Source organism: Camelus ferus, chromosome 1 (assembly GCF_009834535.1).
Source record: "Camelus ferus isolate YT-003-E chromosome 1, BCGSAC_Cfer_1.0, whole genome shotgun sequence".
NCBI lineage: Eukaryota > Metazoa > Chordata > Mammalia > Artiodactyla > Camelidae > Camelus > Camelus ferus.
The window spans coordinates 22,325,474-22,337,186 of NC_045696.1; the positions used below are offsets into that span (position 1 = coordinate 22,325,474).

General features: G+C 44.6%; 1 protein-coding gene across 2 annotated transcripts in view; it reads right to left on the reverse strand.

Annotated features, from left to right (window-relative positions):
• The window catches only part of CXADR (CXADR Ig-like cell adhesion molecule), a 57,769-nt gene extending 56,108 nt beyond the window's left edge, over window positions 1–1,661 (reverse strand). The window contains exon 1 of one of the 2 annotated variants that reach the window (XM_032477071.1): window positions 1,131–1,661. In XM_032477071.1, coding sequence (XP_032332962.1) covers window positions 1,131–1,173 — 43 coding nt within the window. In that variant the 5' untranslated portion in view covers window positions 1,174–1,661. The remainder of the gene's footprint in view (window positions 1–1,130) is intronic. The other variant, XM_032477061.1, reaches the window with a different exon arrangement.
• Window positions 1,662–11,713: the final 10,052 nt, after the last annotated feature.

Sequence of the window (11,713 nt, forward strand, 5' to 3'; positions counted from 1 at the left end):
GAAAGGGCCACTCGATCTCGCTTTACAGCGCTTAAAAAAAATCATCCTTCCGGAGGCTACACGAAGTGTGCCTCTTAGAGTCCCACTTAATGGATTTTGTGTGTGTATGTGGGGGGGAGGGGGGTGCGGGGGTGTTGTTAATGAATCTTTTGATTCCCTAATGAGACAAGTGCTTACTTCGACAAAACAAAGATCAGCTGGTTAAAACACTCACATGGAAACAGATCAGTTTTTTTAAGTGTCAAATGAGTATGCCTTCTAAAGGTCCATGCATTTTTTAAATGCCTTTTTTTCCCTCCCGAGAAAGGAGCAGTCGAACATATACTTGGCGAATCCTTTCAGAATTACCCTGTACAAGTCATCCTATCTTATCACCAAAATGAATCAAATCATTATAAACTCAAAACTGAGGTTACTAATTTAGCCTCTGCACTTTCCCCAGGGACTGCAGAAATCAATACTGCATTTTTGCAGGAACCTACTTTTTGATTTTCCACGGTCTACTTCATCGAGTTACCGTCTAGTTAACAGCTCGTGCCTGGGCTCGCCTCTTCTGTGACCAAGAAGGCTACAGTTCGTTCAGCGCCTCTTTCCTAGAGGTAGCCTGGACGATTTGAGGCGCTGAAAGGCTCAGTGTCCATTTAATCATGGCGTTTTGTAATTCAGCCTCCCCGCCTGGACTGCTCGACAGCTGAAAACTGGCCGCCCAAGGCTTTGAAATCGGGTAACCCTGGACGGAGACGACACGGCGGCTAACAACGGAGAGGGCAAGAGCAAATAAAGCAAAGCCTGCATCCGCGGCAAAGAATAGTCTGGGAGAGACGCCAGGCGCACCCGGCACGCCGCGCCCACCCACTCGCGCCCGAGGAGCCCTTGCACCGCCGCCCCTTATCCTGAGACTCCGTCCCCCGCTCCAGTGCCCGCTGGGCACCCTGCGGGACTCCCTTCCCAGCGGCTCCACAACCCGGCCGCGCAAAATCACCCAAGCCCAATTCCGCGCGCACCGCCGCCACTGCCGCAGCGCCCCCCAAAAGCGCCCGCCCCCTCCCCCACGCTTCATTGTTCCCGGGTGGCCGCAGGCAGCGAGCACCCCCGGGCTGACCCGAGAGACCGAATTGTCCCCCACTCACCAGCGACTCCGCACAGGAGCACGACGCGCAGCAGAAGCGCCATGCTGGCGGCCCGGCCGTGGGCGACGACTGCAGGTAGGCGGCTCTCACCGGGGTCTCAGTCACCCGGCGCCTCGCGCGCTCCGGACTGGTTGCTGGCGGCGGCGGCACCTCGCAGCCCGGTCGCACCCCGCCCTCGCTCGGCAGGTGAAACACGTCACTTCCGGGAGCGGTGGAGCCCCGCGGCGAGCGCCGTCTCCGCCAGGCGCGTGGGGTTACCATGGCAACAGGGAGCCCCGCGCCTGCTGCCCCCGGGACCCTCCGGAGTGAGGGACTCCCTGCCCGGGGCGCTCGGGCGTTGGGGTGCGCCAGGAAGCCACTCGTCTCAACCCTGAGCAGGGATCCTCACCGGCTCAAAGCTTTCAGTTAAATCGGGGTTTGTGCACGTGGGGCGGGCCACCCCTCTCCCAGACTACTGGATCTGCCGCCGCGCCCTTGCTGAAAGGCACGGCACTGGACAGAATTCGCCCCCCAGACTCCGCACCCCGAAGGGCTGCTGAAGCCATCGGCCACGCGTGCACTGACCCCACCCTCCCCTCGGGAGAGTACGGGTGGGGCCTCCAGCCACGCCTCCTACCTTTAGAGGTTTGCTGTTGGGGCGGGCTCCCCCACCTAAGGCTCCAGAGGAATTAACCTCGGCAGCGTCCAGCATTTGCGCCCATCTCTTTGAGTCGATTAGTTTGATGGCGGAGGGTTAGAGAAGCTTTTCCCCATCTCCAGTAATGAGTAACCCCCTAAACTGCAGCTATTGATTCGGGAAATACCCGGATTGGGTTTTCCCTCTTTATATTTAAAGGTTATTCTAGCCCTGAATTGGCCAACAAGGACCAAAGGTTGAAAAGTGGGACCAAGTAATGACGGTTAAAGGCTTGTTGGCGGAGGAGGGGTGGCGGTAGTTGGGGAGCTGGGGAGAGATGTTAACTCTCCCAGAATTTCCCCGTCAGCCGGGCCATGCCGCTTCCGCCTCCTGGTTTCCTCCATACTTGTTCTTGTGTCATTTTGCTGCTTGTTCTCGGCTGCTCTTTCCAGATAACGTTTATTTATAACTCCTGGAAGACTTCGGTGTTCCCAACAGTTCCTTATCAGGAGTGAACTAGAGAAGAGAAGCAGTGTAGTGCAGTGGTAAATTCTTGAGCTCCAGAATGAGGCAATAACTGGGCAAGTGACTTAGAAGCACCTACCTTAGCGGTAGCTGTGAAAATTAGATGAGATAATGCACTAAAGAATGCTTGGCACCATACCTGTCACATAGAAAGTACTCAGGAAAGAAGAAGCTAATAAAAAATAACACTGGAAAATTCTTGTCATTTATTGAAGCAGCAAAGGAAGCAAACCGGTTATCAGTAAGACCAAAATTGCCCAACTGCAATTTAGCCTGGTGGTTTGCAACCGTGGCTGCACCTTGAAATTATCTGAAGAACTTTTAAATTAAAAAAAAAAAAAAATCTGGGAAACTTTCGTAAAATATCAAGACTTGAATCCCCACTCCAGTGATTTAACTTGTTTCTAAGTGGAATCCTTCCTAATCTAAGGAGAGTCCAGAGTAGGGACTTCCTACTAGTTTAGGAAACAGGAATTCTATTGGATATAATTGAAGGTATAAAATATTTGGAACTTGAATTTTGTATACCACATTAACCTTTATGAAATTAGAAAAGATTAGGTATTAAAGTTCATATCTATTTCAGACCTTTATGAGAACTTTTCTCGTATTAATCACTTTGAAGCAGCACACATTTGTTATAAAGTTGCTACTGTTACCGGGAAAAGGGAAATAAGAATTACCTCGGTTCTTAATCACCCGAAAAAAAAGAATTTTTGATGAGAGACAAAAAAAACGTGATATAAGCAAGATTTTTATTAGTGAAGTAAAAAAAAAAAAGTGAAAGATAGTACACTCCTGAGAATTGAGAGCAGGCCAATCCAAGAGAGGAAAAAATGGTGCTGTTCCCTCGCTTTCCCTGTTTTTATATCCTGGTTTCCTGATTGATTGATTGATTGATTGATTGATTAACAGCTCAGGTTTCCTGCTCTCTGGCTGATTGACACCTCAGGTTCCTTGTGTTCTGGTTAATTGACAGCTCAGGTTCCTTGTGTTCTGGATTGTTCCTTTCCCCATCCTCTCCCCCTGCCCACTGCTCATTATCTAAACTACCTAACATTCTCCCCTCTAGTCATAGGACCCCAAATCTTTGGGACATAGAGGGCGTTGACTGCTCTAGCTACTTCCTGCTGATCTGGGACAATGATGAAACTCACTGGGGTCCCAGACTAGCTGGCTGTCACTGGGCAGGTGGTGAGCGAAGGGTCAGTGTCCATCAAGGGGCTTGTGTAAAAGCTGTCTTGGCTGATTGGTTGATTACCTCGTTGTATAGCCATTTAAAGTTTGACTCTAGACAAGAAGAAACACATTTTATAAGAAGGCTGAAAAGGTAGCGGTCAAATATGTATTGCTAATCCTAGCCAAGGGGTGAAGAGGATAAACAAGGGTCTTAGAATAACTGATAACCTTCTGTTGAGCTGCCCAGAGTCCTGCCTTAACACAGATTAAAATTGATCTCTTTCCCACTTTTGGTTAAGGTCATTATAGTCCCATCCAGGGTCCATTGGGGAACAGCTTTTTCCCCTATGGGGTACTCGTCATTAGATAGATGTAGACTGTCTGCATATTTTCTGGCTTCTCTGAGAACCCTTTCCTTTTCTGTCTCTGATAGTGTTTGGCCAAGGAAAATATTAATATCTTCCCAGGTGAGACCATTAGCTTGCCAAATTAGTCTTAATTTGTCTCAGCTCTACCAGAGAAAACGGCTTATATATAAACTGTGGACCAAATTTTCCATGTGTTTCTACCAGGGGGCAGGTCTTAGCTATCAGCGGTAATGGAGGACCTGAAGGCAATGTCTTTCCTGGGTATTAGGGAAACACAGGGTATATGGCAGGGAGAGCAGAAGAGGACGGACGTTTAAGGGAGTCCTCCTCTCAAGGAGGTGTTAGAGATAGCAGGTTGCTGATAGTAACCATGGCCAAGGTGGTTATTTTGCATTTCCTTAGGAGACTATTGCTGTCCCTTAGCAAATAAAATATCTGGATATATGACATTTTAGACCATTTGCCTGTGTATTGTAGAAGAGATCAAGCTGGAGCAAGGTGGTTGAATTTATGCTCCTATTTATGGGCCATGCTTTTGGCTAAGATATAGCCCAGGGGAGTCCCAGCAGGGATCAACTATTGGTTTTTCATCTGAAGGGCAGGATACCAGGGGGAAGAGGGGGTGGTCTTCAGAGCTCAGCGTCCTGAGGTGAAGCCCACAGGCTATAGTCTGACATCTCAGTCTTCTGCCTGTAGCCAAGAGTACCCTGAAGCAATGGACCAAGGAGAGCCTGGTGTCTCAGTGTCATTGGTCTGCAGGAGGAGGATTTGGCATCCCAGCCTCCTCTCTGGATGGTGAGGGTGGAGCTGGGAGTCTCCACAGTCCAAGGAACTAGTGAGTTTTAACCCTGTGAGTGGTTGGTGAGCTGGGAGCTAGAGAGCTACTCAACTGGGATAGTTGGAGAAAGGGGGAGCAAAAATGAGTGAGTTCAGGTTAGAGGGTCCACATGGAAGCTCCTGAATGGGGAAGGCAGCAGGAGAGGAGAACTTGAGCTAGAACTCCAGCAGCTCAGTTTTCTAAGGTAGAGATGTTTTCTTGCCCGAGCAAGTGTCCCCAGAGGGACATGAAGCCAGAAAGGAGTCAGAGACATTGCAGCCCATGATTACTGTCCATGGTGGTGTTTTCTAGAAAAGGCCACCAGGGACAATGTTACTCAAGCCATGTACGAAAGAGGTGGTCAGATACTTGCTGGCCGGTGAATTAGGCAAACAGGATATGGTTATAAGTTCCCAGGGCACCGCAGGTTGAAATAGTGGCAACAAGGGCATGGCCCCAGCCGCATTAGGAAACTGAGAGTTTTCTTTTAGGTCAAAGAGTAAGTTAATAATAGCCCAGGAGGGAGGCACCCCTGTCGGGACCATAGGACCTTGCGGTGACGAGTGGGAAAGAGAGATTGAAGGAAGCTGGTTTTTTTTTTTTTTTTTAAAGAAAACTGGATAGCACAGGTCAGAAAGCAGAAACAAGGATCCCCAGCAAAGGCTACAGACCAGTATATAAAGATGTTGAGACAGGATGGAAGGGGGCAGGGCACAACCACTCAAGGAATGACAGCAAATTTAACACCAAAATGGTGGAAGATTCAACTCCTAGTTAGCCTTGAGGATTAAGAGGTTTGACTTCTAGTAGACCTTGAGCTTCATTATATGCTCATTGTAACAGGGTGATAAATAACATGCCCGCAGGCGCCATGACAGCCCGAAGGCTAACTGCAAAAGGCCAAAGAATGGGCGGTGGCCCAATCCCTGGGAATCCCAGCCCCTTCCCCAGGGCAGTTGGAATGGTCCCACCTGTAGGCGTGTGACGCTACTGAGCCCATATAAAAACTGGCAACACCTCGCCTAGTGGCCTTTTTCACTCCCTTCTCTTTGGAGACAGCCCGCGCTCTGTCTACGGAGTGTGTACCTACTTTTACTTTAACCTGAGCGCCAATTCCCTCACTTCTTTCCTTGCCTTTCTCTTGCCTTACACTCTATGCAGTATCTCTCTAAATAAATCTGCTTTTACTGAATTGTGGCTCGCACTTGAATTCTTTCCTGACTTAAGCCAAAGACCCATACTTGGCGGGGCACGTGCCAGGGCCTCAACTGAGACCTGGGACATGGCCTTCCTCACGCCCCACAGCCATTTTCCTGCATCAGTGTGAAGTGATAAAGTAATTGGTATACAGGCCTGGTCCGGTATCTTGGGTCAGCTGTCTACCTCAGATGTTGTCTTATTCTCTTCCTGGTTTGGTACTTTCTCCCTTGTTTGAACATTGTTTTAAGGTGGTCAGTAGTCCTCTCTGTAGGCCAGTCCAGTGTAAAGGCCAGAAGTTATTAGTTTACTGTGCTTCTAGAGTAAGCCTGGTTATCTCCAGTTGGAGCTCCATGGCAGGCGGGGCTGGCAGGGGTCAGAGCGCGCTGGGGCAGGCGTGCATGTGGCTGGGCATGGGGGAGGCGGCACATGGCTGCAGTGACTGGCTGGGCACGGGATCCCAGATGGGCCACTCACTGCTTGACTGGTCCAGCATTGCTTGGAGCTCCATGCCCTGTATCCTCGCTCCAGCCTCCACAGCCATCCCTAAGAGCTTGTGCTCCACTGGTCCTCGGGGAGGGAGAGGGAAATGAAGGAGGAAAGATTAGGTTTAAGCATGTGATCCAAGTCATGGCACCAAAATTAATGTTACTGGGAAAAGGGAAATAAGAATTACCTCAGTTCTTAGTCACCTGAAAAAAAAAGAATTTTTGAAAGACAAAAAGCGTAATATAAGCAAGATTTTTATTAGTGAAGTTAAAAAAAAATGAAAGATAGTACACTCCCGAGAATTGGGAGCAGGCCAATCCTAGAGAGGAAAAATGGTGCTGTTCCCTTGGTTTTCCATCCTGGTTTCCTGATTGATTGATTGATTGATTGATTGACGGCTCAAGTTCCATGCGCTCTGGTTGATTGACAGCTCAGGTTCCTTGTGCTCTGGTTAATTGACAGCTCAGGTTCCTTGTGTTCTGGATTGTTCCTCTCCCCTTCCTCTCCCCCTGCCCCTCCCCCTGCCCAGTGCTTATTTCTGTCTAAACTACCTAACACTACCTTGAGTGTCTCCTCCAGTAGAAATCGAACCCACCCTTCAGGGTCATCCTAACTGCTTACTACAGGAAATTGTTAGCAATTATCCCAAAATATTTCCATCCTAATCCCTTTCCTTCTGGTAGTTTGATTTGCAATCCTTACCTTTTGCCTCCTTCTATGGTTAGGCATCTTCATACCTATCAATCCCTTCTCTTACTCTGAATACTTCTAGAAGGCCAAAGGCACATTATTCATCTTTGTTACTCTTGAAAGCACAGCCTGGGATAGGTTCTCTAGGATCTGTTGAGCTCAATATATGTAATTTATGTATCAGTATCTTCACATATATTATTGCATGTCGATATACATGCAGTAACTCACAAATTGTATCTTAATATATTAGCTTTTTAGAAGGTACTTCTATAATGTCAATTTTGTTACCCCAAAACTGGACTCACTTCTTGGCAGCTGTCGAGCCAAAAGATACAACCAAGCCAAAGATCTGGAGAAGGAAGGCTTTATTACCTACAGCCCAAGAGAACACCGGGAATCTTTCTCAAAGCAGTGTCTCCCCAACAGCAACATTGGGGAAGTTTTAAGATAAGGATATATGCACATTCATGAAGGGACTTGAGCAGAGGCGAGTTCAGCATAGAATTGGGGCAAAGATTGACTGAAGTCATAAGGGTCATCATCATCTTTCCTTCTTCCACCTGGATAACGGGTCTTAGTTCCTGTAAAACTCAGATATGTATCAGGTTGCCTTGCATATCCCTTGAGGACAAACAAGGATTCTGCTTTATCGCTGAACTACTGTTAATTGACTGCTTTTCCTTTGTTCCTGCATTCCCTCACCTCCCTTAAGATCATTAATTTCTGAGACCTGTTCAAGGGCAAAGGCATCGTGGCCAGTAGACCACAAAATGGCTTAGGCCAAAAGTGGCTTCTCTTGTGTCAAGAAAGCCATGCCTCGTTCTCTTTCTCTGAGAACCTCCTACCCTGTCTGCTTACAATTTTACAGAATGTCTTCTACTTTTTTAGATTCCTGAGCACAGATTTTGCCAAATGTATCATCTCTAAGATTTAAGTAAATTTCAAAGAAGCATTTTATCTTATTTAGCAAACTTTTTAAAAAAATTACATTAAAACTGGGTGGAAAAGTTATATGAAGTCATCTTTAGACTTAGGTTTATGAGTACATTAATTCAGATAAACAGTAGCTGAAATTATGCAGTAATCTGAAACTTCTTAATGACACTTGAAACAGCTTTTGTGGTTGTTGTCAGCTTGGAAATTATGTCTCATGGAAGCTACAATGAGATAATCTCTTTAATTCTGGAACATTCAAATACTGATTGCTTGGTATCCTCAAGACAAGCTAACAAACAGTGCACAAACATTACATGAATCGCCTTTTCTTAGTAAGGTCTTGTTACTGAAGAAAAAATCTTGTACTCGATGCACAGTGAGGCCAAAAAAACCAAAACTCTGGCATTTGGAGCAGAGAAAGGTTTATATTGCAAGGCCAAGCAAGGACCGGTGGCTCACACTCAAAAAACCCGAAGTCTCCAATAGTTTCTGGGGAACAGATTTTATAGATGAAATTTGGGATGAGGGCTACAGGGTGTGTGGCTCTCTTCTGATGAGCTGGTGGTGAGGTAACAGAGCAGAGCTCCAGGAATCTTGTGCTCAGTTTGAAGTTGGCATCCTCCACCTGGGTGGGGGCCTTAGTTCCCACAAGAACTCAAAGATATTGTTATGTATATTCCATGAGGAGGAACTGGGACCCTGCCCCAAGCCTGCACTATTGTTTCCTCCCTCACCTCTGCGTTCCCTCCCTTCCCTGATTAGCAATTGTTTGGATCTGCCTCTGGAGCTCAGGGAAGGTCAAGGTGTTTGAATGAAGCCTATTTCTTACAAACAAGAAACAAGGAAAGGATTTGTACCAGGGAGGATCCCACAGGATCAGACTCTGCTTCAGGACCAAGCATTCCACATTGTATAGCATCTAAACCACCAGAGAAGTGATTCCTGATCCATCAAGAAGGTGCTAATTATAGAGACATAAATAACCATGGTTAATATAGCATCTGTCCTTACAAAGATTTCCCAAATTAATGGATTTGTCAACATACCCACAGATGATTAAAACCCTGTGATCACATGCAGAGACTGATTTATGCCTCAGAATTAAAGGATTTTCACCTCTTCCAAGCCTGGAATATAAAGGCTTGTGAAGCAAGACATCTTCTTTCCCAAGAATGATAATGCTGTTCTTAATAAGAAGTGAAGGTTTCTCACTGTTCTGCTTCCCTTACCAATGTTGGGGAGGGGAAATTTCCCTTCTTTCCCTTCTTAGTTCTTTTGTCTGGCAATTAAAATGACGTAAGGCAGATTAAGAGGAGAAAATCAAATGTATTATGGGCACACAGGGAAGTCTCATGGGAATGAAGAATCCCAAAGACAGCAAGGCAAGGTGAGGTGTATGTATATATACTGGAGGTGGGGGTCTGAGGCTTCAAGGGAAGTAAGGTAATTTGCAGGAAGATAAAAAGAGTTAATGTTTGGTAAACAAATGTTTGCTGCTGGGCCATCCAAAGACAATGGGACACAGAGAGGACTTTGATTAAATGGGCTTTGCTAAGTTCTTCCCTGTCCACCACACCTAATACTTTACACACCCCGCAAGTGATAGCTTCTTCCTAGGACAAACCTATCTTAAATTCTGTTAGGCAGTAAGAGGAAGCTCAAAGGTTTTTTCTGAGTCTTTTGGGTCTTGATTGTTTTCAGCTCAAAATTACCCTAATGCCAGAAGAGGCACATCCTGGGGCAGCCTCCCCTTAGCACCATCACTAAGAACATCGGTTTTATGAATTAATACCATCCAAGTCATCTGTTTACCCCTAAGCAAATGGACTTATAAATATATATATTTTTAGTTTTATATCATGTGTGTAATATTTATAAATCAACCCTTAGCCAGAGACCCAGAATTTTTTTTCAAATTCCTAATAATGCAGATTCCAAAATGAACACATAAAAGTGATACATTTATACAGAGTGAAATTCAGAATTTTATCGATGGCCTTTTTTTAATGTTTAAGAGTAATACCTGTTTCTTCCAGTTGCTTTCCTCTTGCCCTGTCCAAAGAACCTCTTTTTACCCACTCAGTCTTATGCCAGCTTACAGAAGGGCAAAAGTGGGATCTTGGTGTTTAATTTTTATTTTATTTTTTCAGTAACTCTGAAACAATCACCCTGTTTTTGGTGTCACCTTTATCCCACTCTCAAATGTGCCTTAGGTGACCAAATCCTGAAACTCTGTGAAGCTTCCTTTGAACCACTGCTGGCTTAGAATTCAACTTTCTTGAGTTCTTTCAGTCTTTAAGCTTTATACATCTGCTTTTCAGTTTCCAAAAATTTGTGTTTTTCTTTTTTTTAACATCTTTATTGTGGTATGATTCCTATACAGCAAACTACACATATTTCAGATGTACAATTTGATGAATTTTGATAGATTTATATACCAATGAAACCACCATCACAATCAAGATAGCTAACATTTCCATCACTCTCCAAGGGGTACAAATTTCGGATTCCCAATTTATCTCTTCCCACCCTCTTTACCCCTATTAACCATAAGTTTGTTCTCTATGTCTGCAAGTCTCTTTCAGTTTTATAGATAAGTTCATTTGTGTCCTTTTTTTTATATTCCACATATAAGTAATATATGGTATTTTTCTTTCTGGCTTACTTCACTTAGAATGACAATCTTCAGGTCCATCCATTTTGCTGCAAATGGCATTTTTAATTTTTAATGGCTGAGTAGTATTCCATTGTGTGTATGTGTGTACATATGTGTGTGTGTGTGTGTATATATATATATATATATATATATATACACATATATATATATATATATATATGCCACATCTTCTTTATCCAGTCATCTATCAATGGACATTTAGGTTGTTTCCATGTCTTGGCTATTGTAAATAATGCTGCTGTGAACACTGAGGTGTATGTATATTTTAGAATTAAAGTTTCCTCTGGATATATGCCCAGGAGTGGGATTGCTGGATCATATGGTTAAGTCTATTTTTAGTTTTTTAAGGACCCTCCATATTGTCCTTCATAGTGTCTATACCAATTTACATTCCCACCAACAGTGTAGGAGGGTTCCTTTTTCTCCACACACTCTCCAATATTTGTCCTTTGTCGACTTTTTAATGATGGCCATTCTGACTGGTATAAGGTGATATCTCATTGTAGTTTCGATTTGCATTTCTTTGATAATTATCAGTGTTAAGCATCTTTTCATGTGCCTATTGGCCATCTGGATGTCTTCTTTGGAGAGATATCTATTTAGGTCTTCTGCCCATTTTTTGATTGGGTTGTTTGTTTTCTGATATTAAGCCAAATGAACTATTTGTATATTTTGGAAATTAGTCCCTTGTTGGTTGCATCATTTGCAAATATCTTCTCCCATTCTGTAGCTTGTCTTTTCGTTTTGTTGATGGTATCCTTAGCTGTGCAAAAGCTTTTAAGTTTAATTAGATCCCATTTGTTTATTTTTGCTTTTATTTCCATTACTCTAGGAGCTGGTTTGAAAAAAATATTGCTGTGATTTAAAAAATTTGGTATTGTTTTCTTCTGTCCTGTTATCTTTGTCCTTGTACCTGGATGGAGGCCCCTTGAAAAAATCCATTTACAGTAATTTTTTTTTCTCACAAGCAAGTTGTTGATATGAATGCAGTTTTTTTTTTTTTTTAATGGAGGTATTGGGCACTGAACCTCACTAAGCATGTGCTTTACCACTGAGCTATACCCTCCACTCGCCCCCCTCCCCTAC